This window comes from Podarcis tiliguerta (genome assembly GCF_965153285.1).
Source record: "Podarcis tiliguerta genome assembly, chromosome: 5".
NCBI classification, from domain to species: domain Eukaryota; kingdom Metazoa; phylum Chordata; class Lepidosauria; order Squamata; family Lacertidae; genus Podarcis; species Podarcis tiliguerta.
Window position 1 is genome coordinate 40,203,168 of NC_139538.1, and position 20,450 is coordinate 40,223,617.

Sequence of the window (20,450 nt, forward strand, 5' to 3'; positions counted from 1 at the left end):
GCACGCAAGCTTTCGAGTTCTGCAAGGGGACCTGCCCAAGCTCAATTCCCGAGCATGTCGAGGAAGAGCGGACAAACGCTGCCAATCAGTGCAGACAACAGCGAGCTAGATAGGCCATCAGCCTGCCTCGGGATAAGCAGCTTCCTCTCTTCTCCACTCCCGTTCTGATAGTCCAAGACAATATTGAGCATATGCCTTACAGGTGCAAATGACCCTGAGAAAGCGGGCGCGCGAGAGAGCGCGCCTCCAGCCTCCCACACGTGACCAGCCCTGAGGCCACCTAAACAAATAGCAATTAAAAAAACAACAGCCGTCGACTCCTTTGCTTCTTTTGCAGTTTGAGCGGGCGGGGGGGGGGGGGGAGAACGGCAGAGCGCGACGGCTCCTGCGACCACGTGACAGGGAGCCGCGGCAGCGAAGGCGCCTTTCTCCCCCCGCACGTGACAGCGGCTTTCTGCTCGCTTTGGGGGGCTTCAGGCGCGCGCGGCTCTCGTCGCCGCCACCGCCGTCCATCCTCTGCACCCAGCCGACGGGCGGATGTGACGTTTTGGGCCGCTAGGTTGCTGCGCAGTTCTCTGGAAGAGAGAGAGAGAGACGGGAAGGCGCAGCCAGGAAGGGCTCGTAGTTGTGGTAGCAGCAGCTCCAGGCGGCACTAACACACATACACACTCCGCCCAGGCTCGGCACCCTCCCGCCTCAGGCCCCGAGAGCGAGAGAGCGACAGCCGGGCCGGGGCCGCCGCCGCGACGAAGCGCCGCAGTCTGGTAAGCGAAGGAGCGGGCGCCCCCCCCCCGCAGCCCCTGCCCTGAGGGGAGGCCGAGGTGGTCGGCCGCCCTCGTACCTGCAGCTCCCGGCCTCTGCAGCCTTTCGGGGCCGCGGCCAGAACAGCTGCCCGGCGGGCTCCCTCCCCTCGGCTGGCCTAGTCGCTCCCCGGCGGCGCTGCAGTCAGTTCCCTTGCAAGGCCCCGGGCAAGGGATGCTTGGCCGAGGCAAGGCCGGGGCCGCAGACTCCGCGCCCGCGGGCGACCTGCAGCAGCTCTGCTCGTCGCGTTTTCCGGGGGCGATCAGCCGCTTTCGGTTCTTCGCATATTTCCCCCCCCCCTTCCTTCTCCTTTCCCTTTTTGCACCTAGTCGTGCTGCTTAACGGCGATGCTTTGCGGGCGCCTTAACTCTCCCCAGTCTTTCTCCCTCTATTTTTTTTTTGGGGGGGGGGGGAGGCGGAGAGGTCACTTTAAAGGCTTTTCTCGGCCTAGCTTTAGGAGCGGGGGCGGCTGCGTCTCTTGCACAGAAAGGGATCTGCCCAATGGCCCTGGAATTCCTTGTGCCGCTTACTTTTCCCCGACGCTCCGCGGTGACAAAGAAAACGGCGTTTTAGGATTTAAACCGGTTTGCGCTTATTGGAGGCGGTCGCTGAGAGAGACGATCGCGCCCGTTATACCTACCGGCTGTGTCTTTCAAGGCTCAGTCTTGACTAACGTGGGTGGGCTTCGTGGGTCTCGCGTGTTTAATGGCAGCAGGCCTGTCTGTGCACGCTGACATGGAGGTAGCTTCCACTGAAAGCAGTTTATGGCTTTTTAACATAGACATGTGGACCAGATTGCACGGCTATTTTCTTGTCACCCTACGGTGCCACTTAATGCTTCCAAATAAATATTCAGGATTGGGCTGCCCATCACTTCATTTTAGGCATATGTTATATATGCACATTGTGAGACTTGCTATGTATGTTTCGGAGCAGTTTGCCAAAGAGGTTCAAGTGTTCTTGCAATATGTCACTGGCCAACTTGTTTAAAGCAGGTCCAAGTCTTGTCTTAGCAGCCATGTTCCTTAAACTGGATCCTTTAAATATCTGTTGGATCTTAGTTTCCATATTTGGGTATACCAATGCAGGTTGCATATGTGCACAGATAAGGCAGATCATCCTTGAAATGGCTCTAAGTCCAAAAATCAAAAACAGAATATACATAATGATACCCTCATGATGTTTTCCTTAATTTTTTAATCCAACTTGCTCTATAGTTATCTCTATAATAAAAATAGAGCACTTGAAGGCCTTTTAGACTGATTTGCAGTAGACTGGTAGCACTTGTTTAAAATACTTTTTAATGACATTCTAAGCCAAAGAATATGTTTGTGTTGTCTGTTTTAATTATTATCAAGTGTGGTTTGAGAGTTTCCTTAATAACAATATTTGGCTCTTGTCTGCTCATCTTAATCTAATCTCTAGGATTTAAACCATATAGTAATGGAGAAACATTGCTGCCATGTGTGCTGCCTTGATTTTAACCTTACTCAGAAAGGGATAGATTGGAGTTTGCTTTGTTTTTTGAATACAAGCTAACGGGCAGGCAATTAAAGTGTCCTCACATCTGGCATTTGAGCTTTTCTTTTTCTATATTTGTGCCATCTATATCATGCTTCAATAAACCAAATGCCTTACATTACAACTTAGCTTGTCATTGTCATAACCCTGAGCAGTAACTCGTTTGTTTCTGTTAGTTGTTCTTCACTATGACTATACCCTTTCCAGCTGTTTCTGCTACAGTTTTCCTTTTTGTCAATTCTCTGGCCATTTGCATTCAGTTCCAACCTCTAGGCAGCAGAATATTACTGTTTTTAGTTTTGTGGTCAGCGGAGCAGTCAACCTGATTTTCTTGATTTTGGCCTGATTAGGAACCAGGTTATCTGATTTGGAACCAGAACCCACCTGCAGTTGTCAGCCAACTTGGGCCTTAAGACCATCTTCTGAGGCCCTTCTCTCTATCTTGTCAATAAAAGAAGTAATGATTAATACCAAGGACCAGATTCTTGATGGTGGCCACATATTTGTGGAATTACCTTGCTCAGAAAATACTTGTGGCCTGATTATTGAAACTTTTAAAGAGAAAACTTGGCCATTTTTATTTAATTCTGTATTTTAAATTAATTGACATTGTTTACTTTAAAGAGATAATGTAATGTGGCTTTAATATGATGGTTTCATATGTTATGTTTCCACTGAGAAACTTTGTACACTGCATTATGAATGTCATTGTGTCCTGAAAGTCAAGTTTTGAAATTCTTTTAACTAATGTTTCTTCCCTATAACTTTCCCCATCTTTCAAGACCTACTGCCACTCTAGTCTTGTCTTGGGTTTTCAGGGTACCCACATAACTTTTAACAACATTTGTTCTTCAAACACATAAACACATACATTTTAGGTTGCTTATTTTTTGCAAAGACATGAGGAGGATTTAAACATAATCATAAAAATGTAAGATGTTGATAGTAGCACCCTACTAATTTGACTAGACTTTCTGTCTTCTCAGATATAATCTTTTTAGAGAAGCCTATAATTGTAAATGTTATAAAAGTTTGAAGCTCATAAAACAGCAGAACTTCTCAAACACTGTTATCTGTGGGATACATGCAGTTCACCCTTCAGGCCAAAAAGAGTCTAGATTTTTTTTTTACCCATATACATATGCTTTCTGTTCATCAAACAGCTTCATCTTAGCTCAGTTTATCCTACCCAGTTTCACTACTAATTTCATCAAAATGTTGTAGGAGGCTTATTGGCAGAAGTGGTATTTATACACTAGAGGTCAATTTCCTTGTTTTCTAATCTCTGTATTAAACATAATTTATAGACAACTTAATCAAAAGATAAACATCTTTAACCAGTTTGCATAAAGTAGAATAACTAAAATGTTTATTTAAAAATAACATCAGCAAGTATACATTTTTTTTTAAATCAATTGAGTACACTTTCCTAAACAAATAAGTTTTTATCAGGTGTCAGTACAGTGAAGGTACCTGCCTGATGTTAATAAGCAGAGAATTCCAGAGCATTAGTGCTGCACACCTAAGATTGATTTCTTGCTGATATAGAAATGAACATTATAAGAATAATCTTGCATTTAAGGCCTCAAGCTGTGGAAGAATCATCATTGACCCACTTTTCTATAATTTTCTTCAGAATTATGGAGGTACAATGCTTCTTTGGAATTCTGTTCTGCAAACTATTATTGTCACTAGGTTGGTTTAAATGAATATTTTTGATAATGATTCAAATGGTGTACATTCTGGTCTTTAAAAAAAATGCTAGGGCCAGAGACAACTTTACCAGCATTTTGCAATGTAAAATTATTATTTTTGATGCTGTTTCCCTTATGCCCCAGTCTTAAGTGCACTGAAGGAAAGTAGGTTCTGTTGATATCAGTAGACTAATAACATAAGATGTCTGCAATCCAGAAGAGCTAAATTGCTCTTTAAGTACTCTGAAAAGTGTGAAAAGCACTCCAGTGATTCAGTTCTGAAAGGTCTTGAGTTGAAAATGAAGACACAGTTAAGGTGCTTACACATCCCTCATACTTGCACCCTTGAGTATTGTGATCAGTGTTCTACAACTGTAACCTCCAATCATTTCAAACCTAGAATCAGCTTTCAATAATTGCTTGCAACACAGGCCATAACGTGGTTCTTTAAGCATACACAAAAATTGGGCTTTTCTCTCTCTAGTTACCATATGTGACTGAGAACAGGGATACTTACTTTTAAAGAAGTGGAATTTTGGCAAGGATAGTTTGTCACGAAGGGGTGAAAGAAACGGCAGCTGCCTCAATTTCTTCTTTACACAAAGTACAAACGCCCTATCATAGCTTGCTGTTGTCATGCATATATTGACAACCCATCATTAACTTTAAGCCATAGTTCATGAAGTTTATGAACTATTACCCATAAGTAGTCTGGGGGACATAGCTTCATTTCCAAAATGAAATGTGTAAGCTTGATCTTATATGCTGTAGTGTGTATTGATTTCAATTACATGGATGGATGAGAAAACCTTTCCACTTGCGCTGTTTCAACTGTCATTGAGATTAATCATAGTTTGTTTCTCATGGGGCACCAAACTGCAGTTAATCTAAAATGGAAGTGGAGGCTTGTGGTCACCTTCTTGTCCCCATGCAAGAGGAGCAGAAAAGCACTCAGGCCAGAGGCTTGTTCTCATAATACTGAACCCTGACTTAAACTATGCTTGAATGCACTCACACATCGTGGTAGGTGATGCCATCGGTGTCTCAACTTATATTTGTTGTGCTCTAATTATTGACCAAACACCAAGAAGCCAAACTAGCAGTATGTTTTGCTTATTTGTTTAGTAGATTTATAGTCCACATTTTTTTTCCATCATGGAACTGCAGGCAACATACTGTGCATTGAGTTCCCAGACAGTTTCCCAGCCAATCTGCCATCAGGCTAAAAACTGCTCAATTTTAGTTGCACTTCACACGATGGCAAGACAAGTCTTTGGTGACTTAAGGATGGAATCCTAAGCATGCTGTAATGAGTAAGCTCCGTAGGTCACAGTGGGGCTTCTTTTTGCTCTTGACAGACACCATCTTTATATGGGACATCTTGTTTTCAAAAGTAAAGCCAGACTATGAACCGCACTTCAAAACGTAGTGTCAGAAACTGCTTGTCTCATCTTTGTCAATTGTGCTCATCTACAGTGCTTTAGACTGCAATCCCAAGCATACTTAAAAGGAGAGCAAGTGTCATTAAGTGAATAAACGTGTTTGGGATTACACCATTTGAGGTGTGCCATTTTGTCTACCTGTTATAAATTAAAGACCACTCTTGAGAAATGGTTATTTTTTTAGATAGCAGTAACAACTGTTGACAGTTTTATTGCATCTCATGTAATACATGCCCAGATATCATGAAAGGTACAACATATAGTCATATATGTTAACAAAATCTTAGTTGCACAATTAAAATAAAGGACTTATTAAGAGGGACTTTGTGGCAAGCACATGCCAGAATAATGAAAATGTAGTTGATAATATTGGATTCCTACTGCTTCACATTTTTTGTTGAACGTTGATGACTAAGACTCCCTATTCTTTTTCTATACAAATGCTTTCCCCCCTATAGTTTCCGAAATCATGAATCCTGTTTATAGTCCTGGATCATCTGGGGTTCCCTATGCAAATGCCAAAGGAATTGGTTATCCAGGTATGTAACTGAATCTCTTAAATGTATTACCTGGGTGCTGTCTGTTAATCAAACTGGACATTGTAGTAAACCTAACTTCAGGATGCATTGGTATAGAGTAGTAGCAGTTACTCCCAAGTAAGTACCTGAGTGACAAACTTCACATATAGCCTGTGGACTGCACAAATAGCTCCAGAGAGAAAAGTGGACTGAGTGTTGTCATGTCATGTCAGAACCACAGAGCCACAAACAAGAGGATTGCTCTTAGACTGTACCATCTACCAGAATCCAGAAGGTCAAGGGAATGTACAATGCCTGCAGTGTAAACCTATGTATAGGCAGAGAGCTGTGCTGATAGTTTCTGCCCTTTTGAGGCCACAAGGAATGGGAAGGACTATGTATAATGTTTGGGTTGGGGGAGACACTTTATCCTACCTCTGCATTTCTGAAAGCTGCAGGTGATTTGAACATTAGTTTAAATTGCTGGTTTCTAACTGTTTTAGCTTAAACTAACCTTTCTTATATGGCAGCATATAAACAACTTACTGTTTCATGCAGTTTGATTATTAATCTTATAATTAATTTCACTTCTATACCATTCATATTTTAAAGAAAAAAATCTCAAAGCGGTTTACAACACATTGAAACATCACATAAAGCGATCCAGAATAAAACAAGTTTAAGCTCCAAGGGAAATACTTCAGATCTTTCTCCAAGTGACATTTTGCTTTTGCAATTTTTATTTACCTACTTAATTTATATAGCTGTTCCATAGCAGAAGTACTCTAGGAAGCCAGTGTGGTGCAGTGGTTAGAATCTTGGGCTAGGACCTAAGAGATCAGGGTTCAAATCCCCACTCAGTCATGAAGCTCACTGGATGACCTTGGGCCAGTCACAGCCTCTTAACCTACCTCACAGGGTGGTTGTGGGGATTAGCATTCAGGCAAAGTCCACAATTTGGTTTTTCATGATGTCTGAACCCGGCCAGTTTTGAACTTGCTTTTTATTTTGAAAAGAATACATACAAATAGAAAAATGCTTTGGATGCAGGCTTAACCTTTGTCCTGTAACTAACTGCAGATAAGAGAACACAGGAAGGGCCATAGCTCAGTGACAGAGCATTTGCTTTCTATTCATATGGTCCTAGGATTGATCCTGGTAGAGCTGGGAAAGATTCCCTGCCTGAAACCCTGCAGAATTGCTGCTAGGTCAGTGTTGACATTACTGAGCTAGTTGGGCCACTGGTCTGGCCCGGTAGCTTCCTGTGTGTCGCTAACATCGTTTTCTGCCAGTGCGTGTCTTTAAAGCATTGTGCTTTTCACCCTTTGTTTCTCCATGTAGAAGTGCTTAGTTAGCCAAAATAGTCTGCTGTTGCTGTTGTCTCATTTCAGGCTGTCCATACCATTGAAAATATACATTTGAATGCTATTATAAATTATTATGTTATAACTCATTAATATATCTCCCTATTTTAAAAAGTAGTTGAGAGTGAGAATATTAGGGGTGACTTTAATATTATTTAGAGCTTTTTAATTTTTTAATTTACCTGTGTGTTGCTTTCCACAAAGAATTCCTGAAGTGACTCATATTAAATATGAAACTACAAAACAGAGAGCTTACATCAGTTAAAGGTTTGTCCACAAAAATGAGTCATAAAGCAAAAGACTCCCCCACCCATCAGCAGGGTTTAAGGACCTGTTGATGAATTTCTCGCTTACACACATAGGCTCATACAAACCACAAGAGTCCCTAGTATCAGTTCTACTTTGCAATCTTAAAAACAGTTCTCTGAATACATAGGAAAAGTGCTATACTGGGTGGTAGTAATATTTACTGTGCATTATGTGGATGGGAGTGCTTTACAGTCCTCATCCTCCAGCATCTAAAATACAGTTAATTGGACTTTGGAATTGGCAGAATGCACAAGTAGTAGCGTATAACTGTGCAGAGGTTATTTTTTTAAAAAATAATTCTAGAGAGTTGGGGTGGCTTTGCATAGTATAGATTAAGGATAGACACCTGCCATTCTGAAGCCTATGCATCTGGCTGGCATCCACACCTGACCACAACTTCCTGGTGCATGGGCAACAAACACAATGAAATAGATCCATAGCCATTTCATATGTGGCAATGTACCATATCAGGGGTAGGCAACCTAAGGCCAGGGGGCCGGATGTGGCCCAGTCGCCTTCTAAATACGGCCTGCGGACAGTCCTGGAACCAGCATGTTTTTACATGAGTAGAATGTGTACTTTTATTTAAAATGCATATCTGGGTTATTTGTGGGGCACAGGAATTTGTTCATTCCCCCCCCCCCAAAAAAATATATATATATATAGTCCGGACCACCACATGGTTTGAGGGATGGTGGACTGGCCCATGGCTGAAAAAGGTTGCTGACCCCTGTACTATATAATACATTTGGTTTATTGTTCATGCCTATCCTATAAAGATCTCCTCAGAAAAGTGGCTACATTGCACTGTATAATTTCAACCTCTTTTTGGCTGACTGAAGCAGTTTTTTATCTTTGTGTAGTTGGCCTGGAAGCATAGGGGTTAGATGGCCATGATTAGACATGTCCTGTAGCCTTACAGCTGGCTAGGGTTGGAGGGGTTTAGAGCCTAACAGCATCTGGAGGGCACAACATTGGATGCCCCTGGTTTATAGCCTGAAGCCTCACAATATTAATCATGGGCTTGATTATATCACTGAGATACAATTGAAAGAAGTCATGTTCACCTTATTTTAATTAGTTGTAAGCTCGGAAAACAATACAAGTAGATCATTGGAGGTATTTCTAAAAGTAATTTTCAACTGTTTTCTCTTAGCTGGATTCCCAATGGGCTATGCAGCTGCTGCTCCTGCCTATTCTCCAAATATGTACCCTGCAGCAAATCCTACATTCCAAACAGGTATGTATGCAGACATGTCGAAGTCAACCATATAAAGCATTGGGTGGGAATAGTGATATTTTTTGGCATCTGCAGAGGATTTCTGAAACAAAGAAACTGAGTAGCCAAACCTTTTGTTGCTATGTTTGAGAAAGGAGTGTGACAGACAGAGGTAGCAGGTTCATCTTTCCCCAGCTCCATGCTAGGTACTGTTGCATCCATGGCATTTGTCTGTCATGTACTCTGGAAAGGAACTGATGTCCTAATTAAGTCTCACAGATAGTTCCTCCACTCCCGTTTTCCATTATAGGCCTTGATTCTGGGAGGCATGACACTACGGGTTGGAATATGATGTTAAATGGCCATCTGTCATGGATGCTTTAGTTGAGTTTCCTGCATTGCAGGGGGTTGGACTAGATGGCCCTTGGGTCCCTTCAATTCTATGATTTCTTCCCTCTGTATGTCGAAGGCAACCTGGTGCCCTGTTGAGAGACATGGGGATGGTAAATATTGGGTATTGCCTGCAGTAGGGTTCTGTGACTAGGTGCTCATTAGAGGGTGAACGTGCAGGAGAGGGTTCTGCCTCCTGTATACTCTTCCAGTTGATTTTCTTCAGCCTAGTTCCCACTCTCACATGGGTAGTCTCCTTGGCGCTTGCAATTGGTTATTCACATATTGAGGAAGTTAAGACTAAACCTTATCATCCAATGTAGGGAGTTGCAATGGAACACTATCTGCATTTTGTTTGTTCTGCTTTTTGTCTTTTGCTCTTATCCTGTGAAGATAAATGAGTCATAAGTTTTTGGCAGTAAGATGGAGAGGAGTGTTGGGTATTCGCCAACATGTACTTCATGTTCCCTTCTGCGTGCATCACATAGTTTACTGGGGTTTGCACAACGGGGGCTTCCTAGTGACACTGTGTATTCTTTCCTTGGTATTCCCTGCATGTGGGGATACTGCTACAACCTATTGGGTAATGGACTGTTTGCCAGTGCACAGTATTCCTGATTGTTGTTGCTGAGGGTGGGGTGGAGAAGGAAGGTGCACTGCATAGCCATTATTTTTCTTGATTGTTGGAGCAAAAGGTGGTCAAGGGTTGTTTGAACCAAGGTCCCCTCACTGTGCGGGGCATCCCTCCATTTTTTAATCATTGTGCCTTGTCCGTCCAGCTCCACATCCTACCCAATTTTAGAAGTAGGCACCATCCTCTTGAACCCGTTGCCCCCACCCCCTGGGGGTTTTAGCAACCAGGTTCAGATCTGTTCTGGGTCCAGGATTATTGTTTTTCGCTCTGTGTGTATTTGTATTCCAAGATCTAAAGAAAGTTATTGTAAGAGATTATTACAAGATGAGTGTTGTTTGTTTTCCCTATATCTCCCCATCCCCCCGCCACCCCTGAAGTGCAGAACTTAGTGGAAATATCACAATGCTTCTAGCTAGGTGAATGGTAGCTATATTAAAATAGTGCTATGCATCATGGGTATCAGAAATCTGTATAAAAACACTCCAGAATGGATTCTGTAATCTAACTTCAACCACAATCAGTTTTGCAAAGTGAGTAGACTTGCTTTGTTTTATTTATTTGGTTATAAGTATATATACTTCTATTTGTAAAATAAATAAATAAGAGTGGTTTATAACTATACATAAAACCATACAAAAAAATAAATCCAAAATTGGCTAACTATTGTGGAAAAACGTATTCTTAATTGCCCTCATAAGCCTGACAGAACAGAAAAGTTTTCAGCACCTATTTAAAAGCTGAAACAGAAGGGAGCCTGCTGAATCTATTGGCAGAGTATTCCAAAGTTATAAATACTTGCTGCCTCGTATTATTATTTTTAATCTGGTAAATAAAGTACAACATTTCTGTTGTGCTTTACCTAACTTTACCTAACTGTTGTGCTTTACCTAAAACCCAAGTACTATATTGACCAACCTTAATACCTGTACTACTCTTTGATATTCTGTTGTTGTTGTTTTTGATTATTGAATTGTGTGTGGTAGCAGATTCTATTTCACTAGAAAATTTAATGGATGTTACTAATTCTTGTGGTTTATTAATCTGCTGGATTGTTAGAAATTATGAAAGCATGTATGTGCATTCAAACAGCTTAATGGAAGGCTCACATTTGTGCCCAGGTGTGTTAAATAAATCTGATTTACGCTCAGCAAAAAAAAAAAAAAAAAAAAATGTTTTTTTTCCTGTTTATAGGTTATACACCAGGCACACCATATAAAGTCTCCTGTTCACCTACCAGTGGTGCAGTGCCTCCCTATTCTTCATCACCCAACCCCTATCAGACTGCAGTGTATCCGGTTCGAAGTGCCTATCCACAGCAGAATCCATATGCACAGGTAAAAAATATAGATTTACTGTTTGCATTAATTCTGTAACAGCCCAGAATGCTATCCTTCTCTACTTTGTTAGTATTTTCTGTAGAATCAGTGTGTTGTGCAGAAAGTTTTGACTTCGGTTGCTCTTGCTTTACATTACTCTGTTAGGTTACTGTACTTGTGGGAATATCTGATTTTTCTGAACATTATCATTCTTGGAAATATGTGGTGATGTTATTGTTTTGGTAAATATGGCTGCTGTGTGGCAAGGGCACAGTAATGTAGGCCACATATCCCAGTATCAGCATGGAAATTTTCTAAATCAATTCTTTAAAAAAGGTTCCGTTGAATGATCTGAAAGAAGGCACATGAAACAGTAAACTTGCTGCACCTAAGGAGACCAGGGTCTGACCGGTGCCTGAGTGAGAGACTGCTTGAGAACCATATGTATGTTGTCTCGAGTACCATGGAAGAAAGATTTGCATTTATATAAATACTAAATGAGCTCTTTTTAAAATGGGGCCTAAAAATAAGTATCAAGATGGATAAAATTACTTGCTTCAGCTGAAAAGGTTTTTTCTGTGCCTTCCACCCTCTCCTCTAGATTCAATTTTCACCTTTCCTCAAAATCTCTGCCTACAAATAACTGAGGTGTAAACCTGCAACTGAGCTTTGCCACTCAGAGGGCAAGTAGGAACATTGCACACATTAAGACTCCATGGATATAAAAACACAGATGTAAAAAGCTATATATAATCCTTCCCCTGGGTGTCTAGATTTCTGTGTGCAAGGAATCTTTTAGCTTTATGCAAGTCCCCAATTGCGGGTGTTGTACTTGACCAGATTCACATATAAATATATACCTAAAGCTACCTTCCTGTGCACCCTTTCCTAACAGATGTCAGAGACAAACTTCAGACAAAAATAAACATGCATAGAAATAGGCTTGTGAATGAACTCCATCTTTAAAATGCTTGTTTTCTCTTAAGAGAAATAGTTGCAAATACAAACAATAGACATAAACGTCTGGATTCTGAATTACTGCCTTGTGGCATGCAGGGTGAAGCAAAAAAGAAAGATAACCCTGCTTTATTAAACTATCCCAAAGATTTAAGCTGATAAAATTACAGGATCTCAGTACAAAGGCGATCTTGTTTTTTGGAAACAAAATGTGAGACTTCAGGTGTGAGAATAGTGACAGCTCAATTAGAGATTAACAAGGCAAGTGTTGTGGGTTTGTTTGTTTTTTCAGGGGTCCAACTCCCACCTGAGTTGTAATGTCAGAGGAGGAAAGAGATGTAATTTTCTGCCTTTGATCTCTCTCACACACCCCACCACTCCAAATTATATCTGTGGTCTGTAATGGTATTTTTTAATTTTTTAATTTTAATTTTCTTAATGGTATTTTTCCTGAAATAGTTTTGTGTGCCCTTTTAGGATGCATGCAGTGGTGGCAAGGATTTTACTAAACCAACTATTTTTTCCCAACAGCAAGGCACTTATTACACACAGCCTTTATATGCAGCACCACCCCACGTAATTCATCACACTACAGTTGTGCAACCCAATGGAATGCCAGCAACTATGTACCCAGCACCAATTCCGCCCCCCAGAGGAAATGGTGTCACTATGGGAATGGTGGCTGGGACCACAATGGCAATGTCAGCAGGTAAATAGATTTTTGTTACACTACATTCTGGGCCAGGGTCAGTATTTAGTCTCACTTGATAGCAATCAGTGTGGCCAGTTTGATAATGCATGTAAATTCTCGTGCAACTTGTGGGATATTGTATATCTGAACTTTCTTGGCTACCATGACTGATAACAATACTTCAAAAAAGTGCCATTTAGGACTAGAAGTCAGATCATCCTGTAGCACTTGAGTTTCACAAGTTAATGTGCATTAACTACTCTGATTTGTCTGAAATCTGCTGCCCATACACTTGAGTGGTGGTTGGATTTTAACTTGAGACTTTGGCCTGGTTCACACATTGCTTAGTGTGGGGGTTCTAGGGGCAAAGCTTGTGGCCACTTTACTCTTCCTTGGTTATTCTGCTGCTGCACTGCCCTGAGTCATGGCTTGATTTAGTGTGTCCTGTGAACCAGGGGTCATGGTTTAGCTTTCCACAGACTAACCACAAGCTGTTTGCCCTATGGTTTACACAGCTTAAGGTCTGTCCAGGAGAGCTAAGCCATGATCCCAGGTTTAGACAACATGCTAAACCAAACCATGGTCACAGCCAGCAGAGCAATGGGGAGGCACAAAGTGACTTTGATCCCCTCTCTCAAATCTCACACAGTCATGTGTTCCTTCAGAGCCATGATTTGGCTTAGTTTGACTTGTGAACCATGTTACCCAATTCTACTGATAAATTTTATATGAAGCATTTTTATACAGTGGGGAAATACTGCAAGCTGAAGAGCTGCTCAGAGGATGTAGATGTACTTGGGGCAGGGAGTGGGAGAGTCTAACTCCTAAAAACCTTTCCTGTTCCATGTAACTCATGAAGTAGCTTCATGAGACACGTCTCAGCCCCAAACTAGGATGATATACCTGCCTCTCGGTGTGTAACTTTCTCTCCTTTTTTTGCTACAAAATGGGGGGGGGGGGGTGAGCAAAAGGGACACATGGCCACAAGCTTGCAAAACGATGTTCCTTTTAAATCCTATGTAAGTTTTTATCGATATGTTGACTTCTAAATTAAAGCAACATTATTATGAAAATATTCTTTGCTCCTCAGGTACCTTGTTGACAACGCATTCCCCAACTCCTGTAGCCCCACACCCAGTTACAATGCCCACCTATCGGGCCCCAGGAACGCCAACCTATAGCTACGTGCCCCCACAGTGGTGATTACCACACAGTGTAAGTACTGGCATGGTTGTAACAATCATAGCAACGTCTTTGCTAGAGATCTAGCACAAGTCACAGGATAAGTTATAACTTTCTGATAGTAGGTGCGTTGGTATGTGTCACCTGTAAATGTCAGGCTTGGTTATATGTTCTTAAACATTGCTTGTTTCTGGGAAAGAACGTTTTACAATCACAGCGGTTTGGCTTTCTGAAGAGTGTCTTATATCCATGTATAGTTTTTCACTCTGTACAAAAGAAATTTAAAAATAAAATGAAGCAAGATTTATTTACCTGGTTAAAGACCCACCTATGTCGCTTTTGTGCTTTGGGCTCCTTGGATGAATACTTGGCAGAGAAAATTTTGAATTCTGCATTTGGATTCGGAACTGTGTGGGCTTCAGTGGGGAGTACTGATGAGAGTTAGCTTTGGCTAACATTTGCACTGCCTCTTAATATGATCCAGCAGCACATGGAGTTCCCTGATGGAAGGGTCTCCCTCATTCAATTTTCCTGACTATCTTAAAGTTAAAACAAGCTTTGAGCAGCTGTTAATTGCCTGAAACGGGGCATTTGCTGTTGATTTTTGCTTTAACATATTACATATATCTCTTTGACTGAGGATCTGATTACTCTGCTAGAAATGTTCTGATCCATTTGCAGAATCTGACTGTCTTGAGTCATGGGGTTTCTAGGCTTTCTAGTACAAGTTGGATAGATGAGCTCTGAAAGTGAAATCTGCTAGGTTAGATTGAGGAGGCAGACAGAAGAATGGGGCTATCTTTCTGTTGAGCAGAAGCTATGAATCTGCCAGTTCTTGGTGAGTATATGGAACAAGGCGAGTCTGAGTGCAGAAGTAACTATTATGTGCCACATTTGAATTGTTTCTATATTTGACATTGCATGGATCTTGTTACATGAGGTCAGACATTTACTTAGTTGCCTTCTTACCCTTCTGTGAATGTAGGTTTGAAGATGGGAGATATGCAATCAAGTAACTGAGGTTTAAAAGTTGGTGCTGAAGCCCTCATGCCTCCAACCAGGACTTATTTCTTCTGAATGCTTGCAATCCTTTGCTAAACACTAATTCCACATCACTGAAGATTTCCCAGTGCTGCATATCTTACATCTTGGAACTCCAGCAGTTAGTCTTAAAGCAAATCCTGTTTTGTGGACTGTCTTGCAATTTTTAGCTCATTATAATGATTAAAGGGAGTATAAATTTATTGATCATATCTAGTTGAATGCATGTCTAAGAACACACAAAGCTTGCTCAATCTACCTGCTGTGACTGATGCAAAAAAAAAATATATGTCATATGCAAAATCCAAAGGAGCCGAAAAGTATTTTACAATTTGTATCACTAATGCACTGTTGTAATGTATGCAGGGTCTTAAGAGGTAGAATTGTGACAGTGATTTTTTTCGTAGAAAAACATAATATACATTAGCAACTTTCAGTTGATGAAGGCACCAGTTCAAGGGGGCGCTGTTAAGTGATATTTTCCTTTCCTAGTTCAGTGACTGGAAAATTAGTTCATAGTTTGCAGAGAATCAGTTTACCAAGCATACCTTTTTTCCATGTCCTTTTTTCTTCCAGTGGGAGGGGGTTAGATTCAGTGTTGCATAAACATTCTTAAGGACAAGAATGAAATCTTGCAGGAAGTGTGGTTATCAGTGGCAATAACAGCTTGTCTATAAATCATCAAGGTATACTTCATTAGAATATTAGGTGGAAAATCTATCTACATAATGGCTTACCTCCTTTAAAAAAATCAAATCACAGTTTTAAATGATATGTCCAAAAGAAATTTCCGCACTGCTGGTAGAATCAGATTTCCTTTGGTTCCAATCCCCACTCCACCCCAAGATAATTTTTCTTACCAGTCCTGGTCAGCTAAAAAAATTTCAATTTCAACCAGTTTGCTTTTGTAAAATGTACTAATGTAAATAGGAAGGAATTCAACTACAAGCCATTTGAAAATATTTTACTTGGCTTGGTTTCCTCGCAGCATAGATTATGAACAAAGTGTGGTAGGAGTTGCCATGATGGAAGAGTTCCAAAAATGAGTACTGAATTAGAAAGTGATCAAGTACAAAGACATTAATTAGTATTTTGGCATAATCTCCTATCATATCCTTATTGCTTCCTAAATTGCATTTAGAAGACAGTAAATTAAGAAAGCAGACGCAGTGTTTCATTGCAGCGAGTGACTCCTGAATTCCTTGCCTATGACTTTTAAGTTTTTATAAAAGTTCCTAAGTCAATTCTGTGGGGAGATAGGGCTAGTCTTGGAACCCACTTGTGTACCAAAATTATTATGAGATTTTATTTTTAGTTTAGTTTCAGTGCTAAATGCAATCAAGGGCTTTCTTTAAATTGGCACCATTTAGGTAAACAGTAACAGGACATTATTTCCCCAGTATTTCCAGCGTACAACATATTGTGCTGTAAGTGGTTATAAAATGTTCCGTTAAAAGTTGGTATTTGTATGTTAGGTTATAGTGTTGGTAGACTACTCAAAAAGCTTCTCTTTTTTTAATTGTGAGATTGAGTATCCCTGTGCTTTATTTTGGGATGATCAGTTTTTAAATCGCATTTGGCAGCTACTTCTGTGTAGTATGCATGCTGATTTTAATGCTGCCGTCCTTTATTTTCTTGGGGCAGGAGGGTTCCACATCTCGTATCCTTGTAGAGGTGAGGGCCTTGATAACTTTATTTTATAATAGACACTCTTCATGTTTTTGTTTTGGCGTAAGGTTTTATAAAGTTAATTTTCCAAGGAGCACATTGTAAATGGCCCCCTTGATCCAAATGCCTTTAGCACAACAAAAAATTAAGATATTTAAATTTTAATCTTGAGCACTTCTTGCAGTTTAGAAAGTCCCATATGCAGAGAACAACAGCAACAAAATCCTACCCATACCATTTGGAGTCTGTACTGCTTTGGACGAGTCTGCTTAGCTATACCATTTGTGAAATTGATCTGTAATTCTTATTTTCAAAGTGCTCCACAGACCTAGTGATCATCCAGTGTGGGCAAATGTCCATTTTAGCAAGTTTAGAATAAAATATTTCTTGCCACAGATATGAGCATTGAAAATACGGCTTTGTTGGGGACATGTTGAAAACAAATGGAAGCACTGCTGCCTTCAGTCTCTTAAATGCTCTGAACTCTCTTCAGCTAATGCAGCACTTTGTGAATGGTAAGGACAAGTTATAATTTATTCTCCTCAAGCTTTAGATTTCTAAATGCTTCCTCTTGCTTTTTTGGACACAGTAGTAGTAACAGCTTTCTAGGTGATCTCACTTGAGCACTTTTTTCTAAGTTGTGTTTTGGGATTCATCTGCAAGGGGGGGAATAGTACTTTTTGCAAAAGATACTGCACCTTCCAGAAATTCTAATCTGTGGGTGGGAGGGAGGGAGAGGGCATTTTTTGGGAGGTAGTTCCATACCTCCATTACAGTCAATAGGGAAGTAACCAAAAGCACAGTGATGAGGGGGTGTATATAGCTTGGTATATTGTTGCAAATAATAAAAAGCATGAATATGAAACTGAAAGTTTGTACTTCAAGTGGGTTATAGGCAGCAGGAGGTGTTGTGGAATTCTTTCTTCTGCTGTTTGTTCCATTCCCTGTTTTAGAATTCCTGGGCGGGGGGGGGGTGCGCATGGGTGGGTGGGGTAAAACCTCAAATTTTTAGTACGTGGCTGTGTTGGAGCTCCCCAGAAAGTTATAAAGGGAGCTAATGCAGTGTAGACAAGGCTCAAATCAAGCTGCTTTTTCAAATGAACGCAGTCTTAAATGTAATCAAAAATTACAGCAATAACAGAAAACAAAAGGATCTGGGCTTTTAAACTTCAAAAGTTATGTTTTTGAATAATGTTCAAAGTATCATTTAGGAGACGTTCCCAAGGTAGATAACACAGTGTTCTAAGTGTCTCTTTTTTAAAGAAGAGCAAAACAGCAAAATAGTCACATTTTATGGAAACATCATTTGCCTAAGAATTGGTAGATTTAGTCAGTGGCGTTTAGCACTAACCTACTGACAGGAAACTAAACCTCAATTATTAATCCTGATTATAAATGTGTAACTAAAATATTGTTGAAAGCTACAGAAAGTCAAGTACTCTGACAAGCTCATAAAGTAAGCATGAAAGGTAGCATGATGCTATAATGGAAATATTGTTTGGTGGGATTCACTTCAGCTGAATTCCTGTAAATGAAAAGCCACTTAGAATGCAACACTTGTAATCTGGTTAAATTTTATGGAACGGTATTTGCATAGGGATATTCCATGTCAGCCGATCTTCACAGATCTTAATTTCTGTATAGAATTTTGAATTGATTAGGCAAATCTTTCTCCTATGTGTATCAAATGAGCAGTGTTCCTCTTGGTTGAGCACAGTATTGTAAAGCTAGCTTAATTTGTTTTATTAAGATGCAGGGGATTGGATGACACTGTTCTACGCAAAGCAGAATATCTAAATTGCTTATATGAAAATGGTGAGTTGGCACTGTTAGGTAAATACACAGTATTTAGCGGCTGCTTCTGAAAGAAGTCGGCATCCATATAGAAGTTTTAACTAACTTCTTGATAGTTGTGAAAGCTCACCATAGCATTTTCTATCAAGTAACTCTGCTAGAATACATCAAATAGTACAAATGCCATTTCTGTCTGTGCATGTAAAATACTAAGCCCCAAATCCAGAGTTCAGTTGTGGGGGTTTTCTCCAGGGGTGTGGGCACATGGAGCTTTTTCCAAGCCCCTTGCTTACTAACTTGAGTGGTGCTGTATAGATACTACTTTTTCAGCCTGTAAAACCCCCTTCATTCTGAAGTGGAGAAGGAAGGTTGTGCAGGCAAGGAAGCTGCATGTGTGTCTTGAGTCATCTGTGAAGGGTCTCTTTAGTCAGGCTGTAAGTCTTCAATAGAAATGGAAGGGAGAAAAGCTACATAAGCATGTTTTTGCATTAGTATCTCAAACCATCAAGATTCTTGAACTGCCTTTTCAGGCTAGTGAAGGCAGGGGGGCATCTGACCCTTTCTAATGTGACTTGGAATACATTTTGAGTATCACAGTGTCAGGAGCCAACTTAGTGTATCAAAATATTCTAAATAGTTTGACCTCTAATTACCCGACATGATCTGTGTGGTTTTTTCCAATCTGATGTGACTTTTGAGCACTTAGCAAGCAAACCGGGGAAGTTTCATTTAGCTTGCTGCTGTACAGACTTGTTTTTAGTAGAATGGATTTGTTAGTGGGATTTTATTGTAGTGCTATTATTGGCTGCCCTTGTGGGGTGAAAAGGGGGAGTGCATGCAACAGAGGTGCAAGAGGCCCCAGTAATAGTGTTTGTTATGAAATAGACACAGGTTTCCTTTTTTTATAACTTTTTTTTTTTTTAAAGAAGACTGTCTTAAAGCAGTTGTATTGGTACTTTTTCCAAGTTTAGGTCAATGTTGTCTTCCAGAACCAGTTTAAAGCATCATATCTGCATTGAACTATTGCATCAACACATAGGAGTGGCAATTTCATTCTGAGCCAACTGTGTAAAATTCATTTTTATTTTTATGCAATCCAATGAGTAGATGAGCTCAGAGTTAAATTCTTAAAAGCACGTTTATGTAACAGGAATTGTTATGTATTAATACTTCAGTTTTCAATAAAGATTGACTGTGTTGCTTATCGTGGTCCTTTAGTCTTGTTTTTTTTTTCCTTGGAATAACTACAGGTCTCAAAGTTCCCATCTTACCTTCCAGTTGCCTATGCTAGCTGGAGATGATGGAGCATCTGCACATGCAGAGAGCCCCAGGTTCTCTGCCCTTGCTCTGTAATGTACCGTATTTTTCGCACCATAGGACGCAGTTTTCCCATCTTAAAAACTAAGGGGGAAAGTCTGTGCATCCTATGGAGCGAATGCAGGGGGGGAGGCAGGCAGGAAAAGCCCCCAAGAGCCATACACAAGCTTCGTGCGGCTCTTGCAGGCTTTTCCCCAGGAGGGAGAAGGGACTGACACGGTCAGTCAGTCCCTTCTCCCTCCTCTAGAAAAGCCTTGCGCAATCTCTCCAGCCACGGGGAGGCTGCGCAAGGCTAAAGAAGCCAACTTTTAAAAAATCTCTCAATCTCTACCTCTTTTTCTTTTTTCGTCCTTTCTCCACCCCCTTCTTTTCCTCTGGATCAGTGTTTTTATCTAGATTAACGTTTTAGTTTGGAGGGGGGGATATTATAAAAAAGGAAACTTTGCAACTTTTATTTTAGTATGCAATAAAAACAGATTAAACAAAACACAAAAGAAGGAAATAGCACAGAAGAAGAAGAGAAAAGGGAAAGCCATTTACCAGAGGTAGATCTTAACCCTTGCCTCACCTGGGAGCTTCTCTGGGCAGGAAT

The 20,450-nt window shown here is 40.6% G+C and overlaps 1 protein-coding gene across 1 annotated transcript; it reads left to right on the top strand.

Moving 5' to 3' along the window:
- The first annotated feature begins 394 nt into the window (after nt 1-394).
- FAM168B (family with sequence similarity 168 member B) lies at nt 395-19,743 on the top strand. The gene is made up of 7 exons (XM_083443460.1): nt 395-764; nt 5,917-5,997; nt 8,806-8,889; nt 11,084-11,226; nt 12,697-12,874; nt 13,947-14,071; nt 15,024-19,743. Exons 2-6 carry the CDS (start codon nt 5,928-5,930, stop codon nt 14,057-14,059), a joined length of 588 nt encoding a protein of 195 aa, XP_083299586.1. The 5' UTR covers nt 395-764; nt 5,917-5,927; the 3' UTR covers nt 14,060-14,071; nt 15,024-19,743.
- The last annotated feature ends 707 nt before the right edge of the window (nt 19,744-20,450 follow it).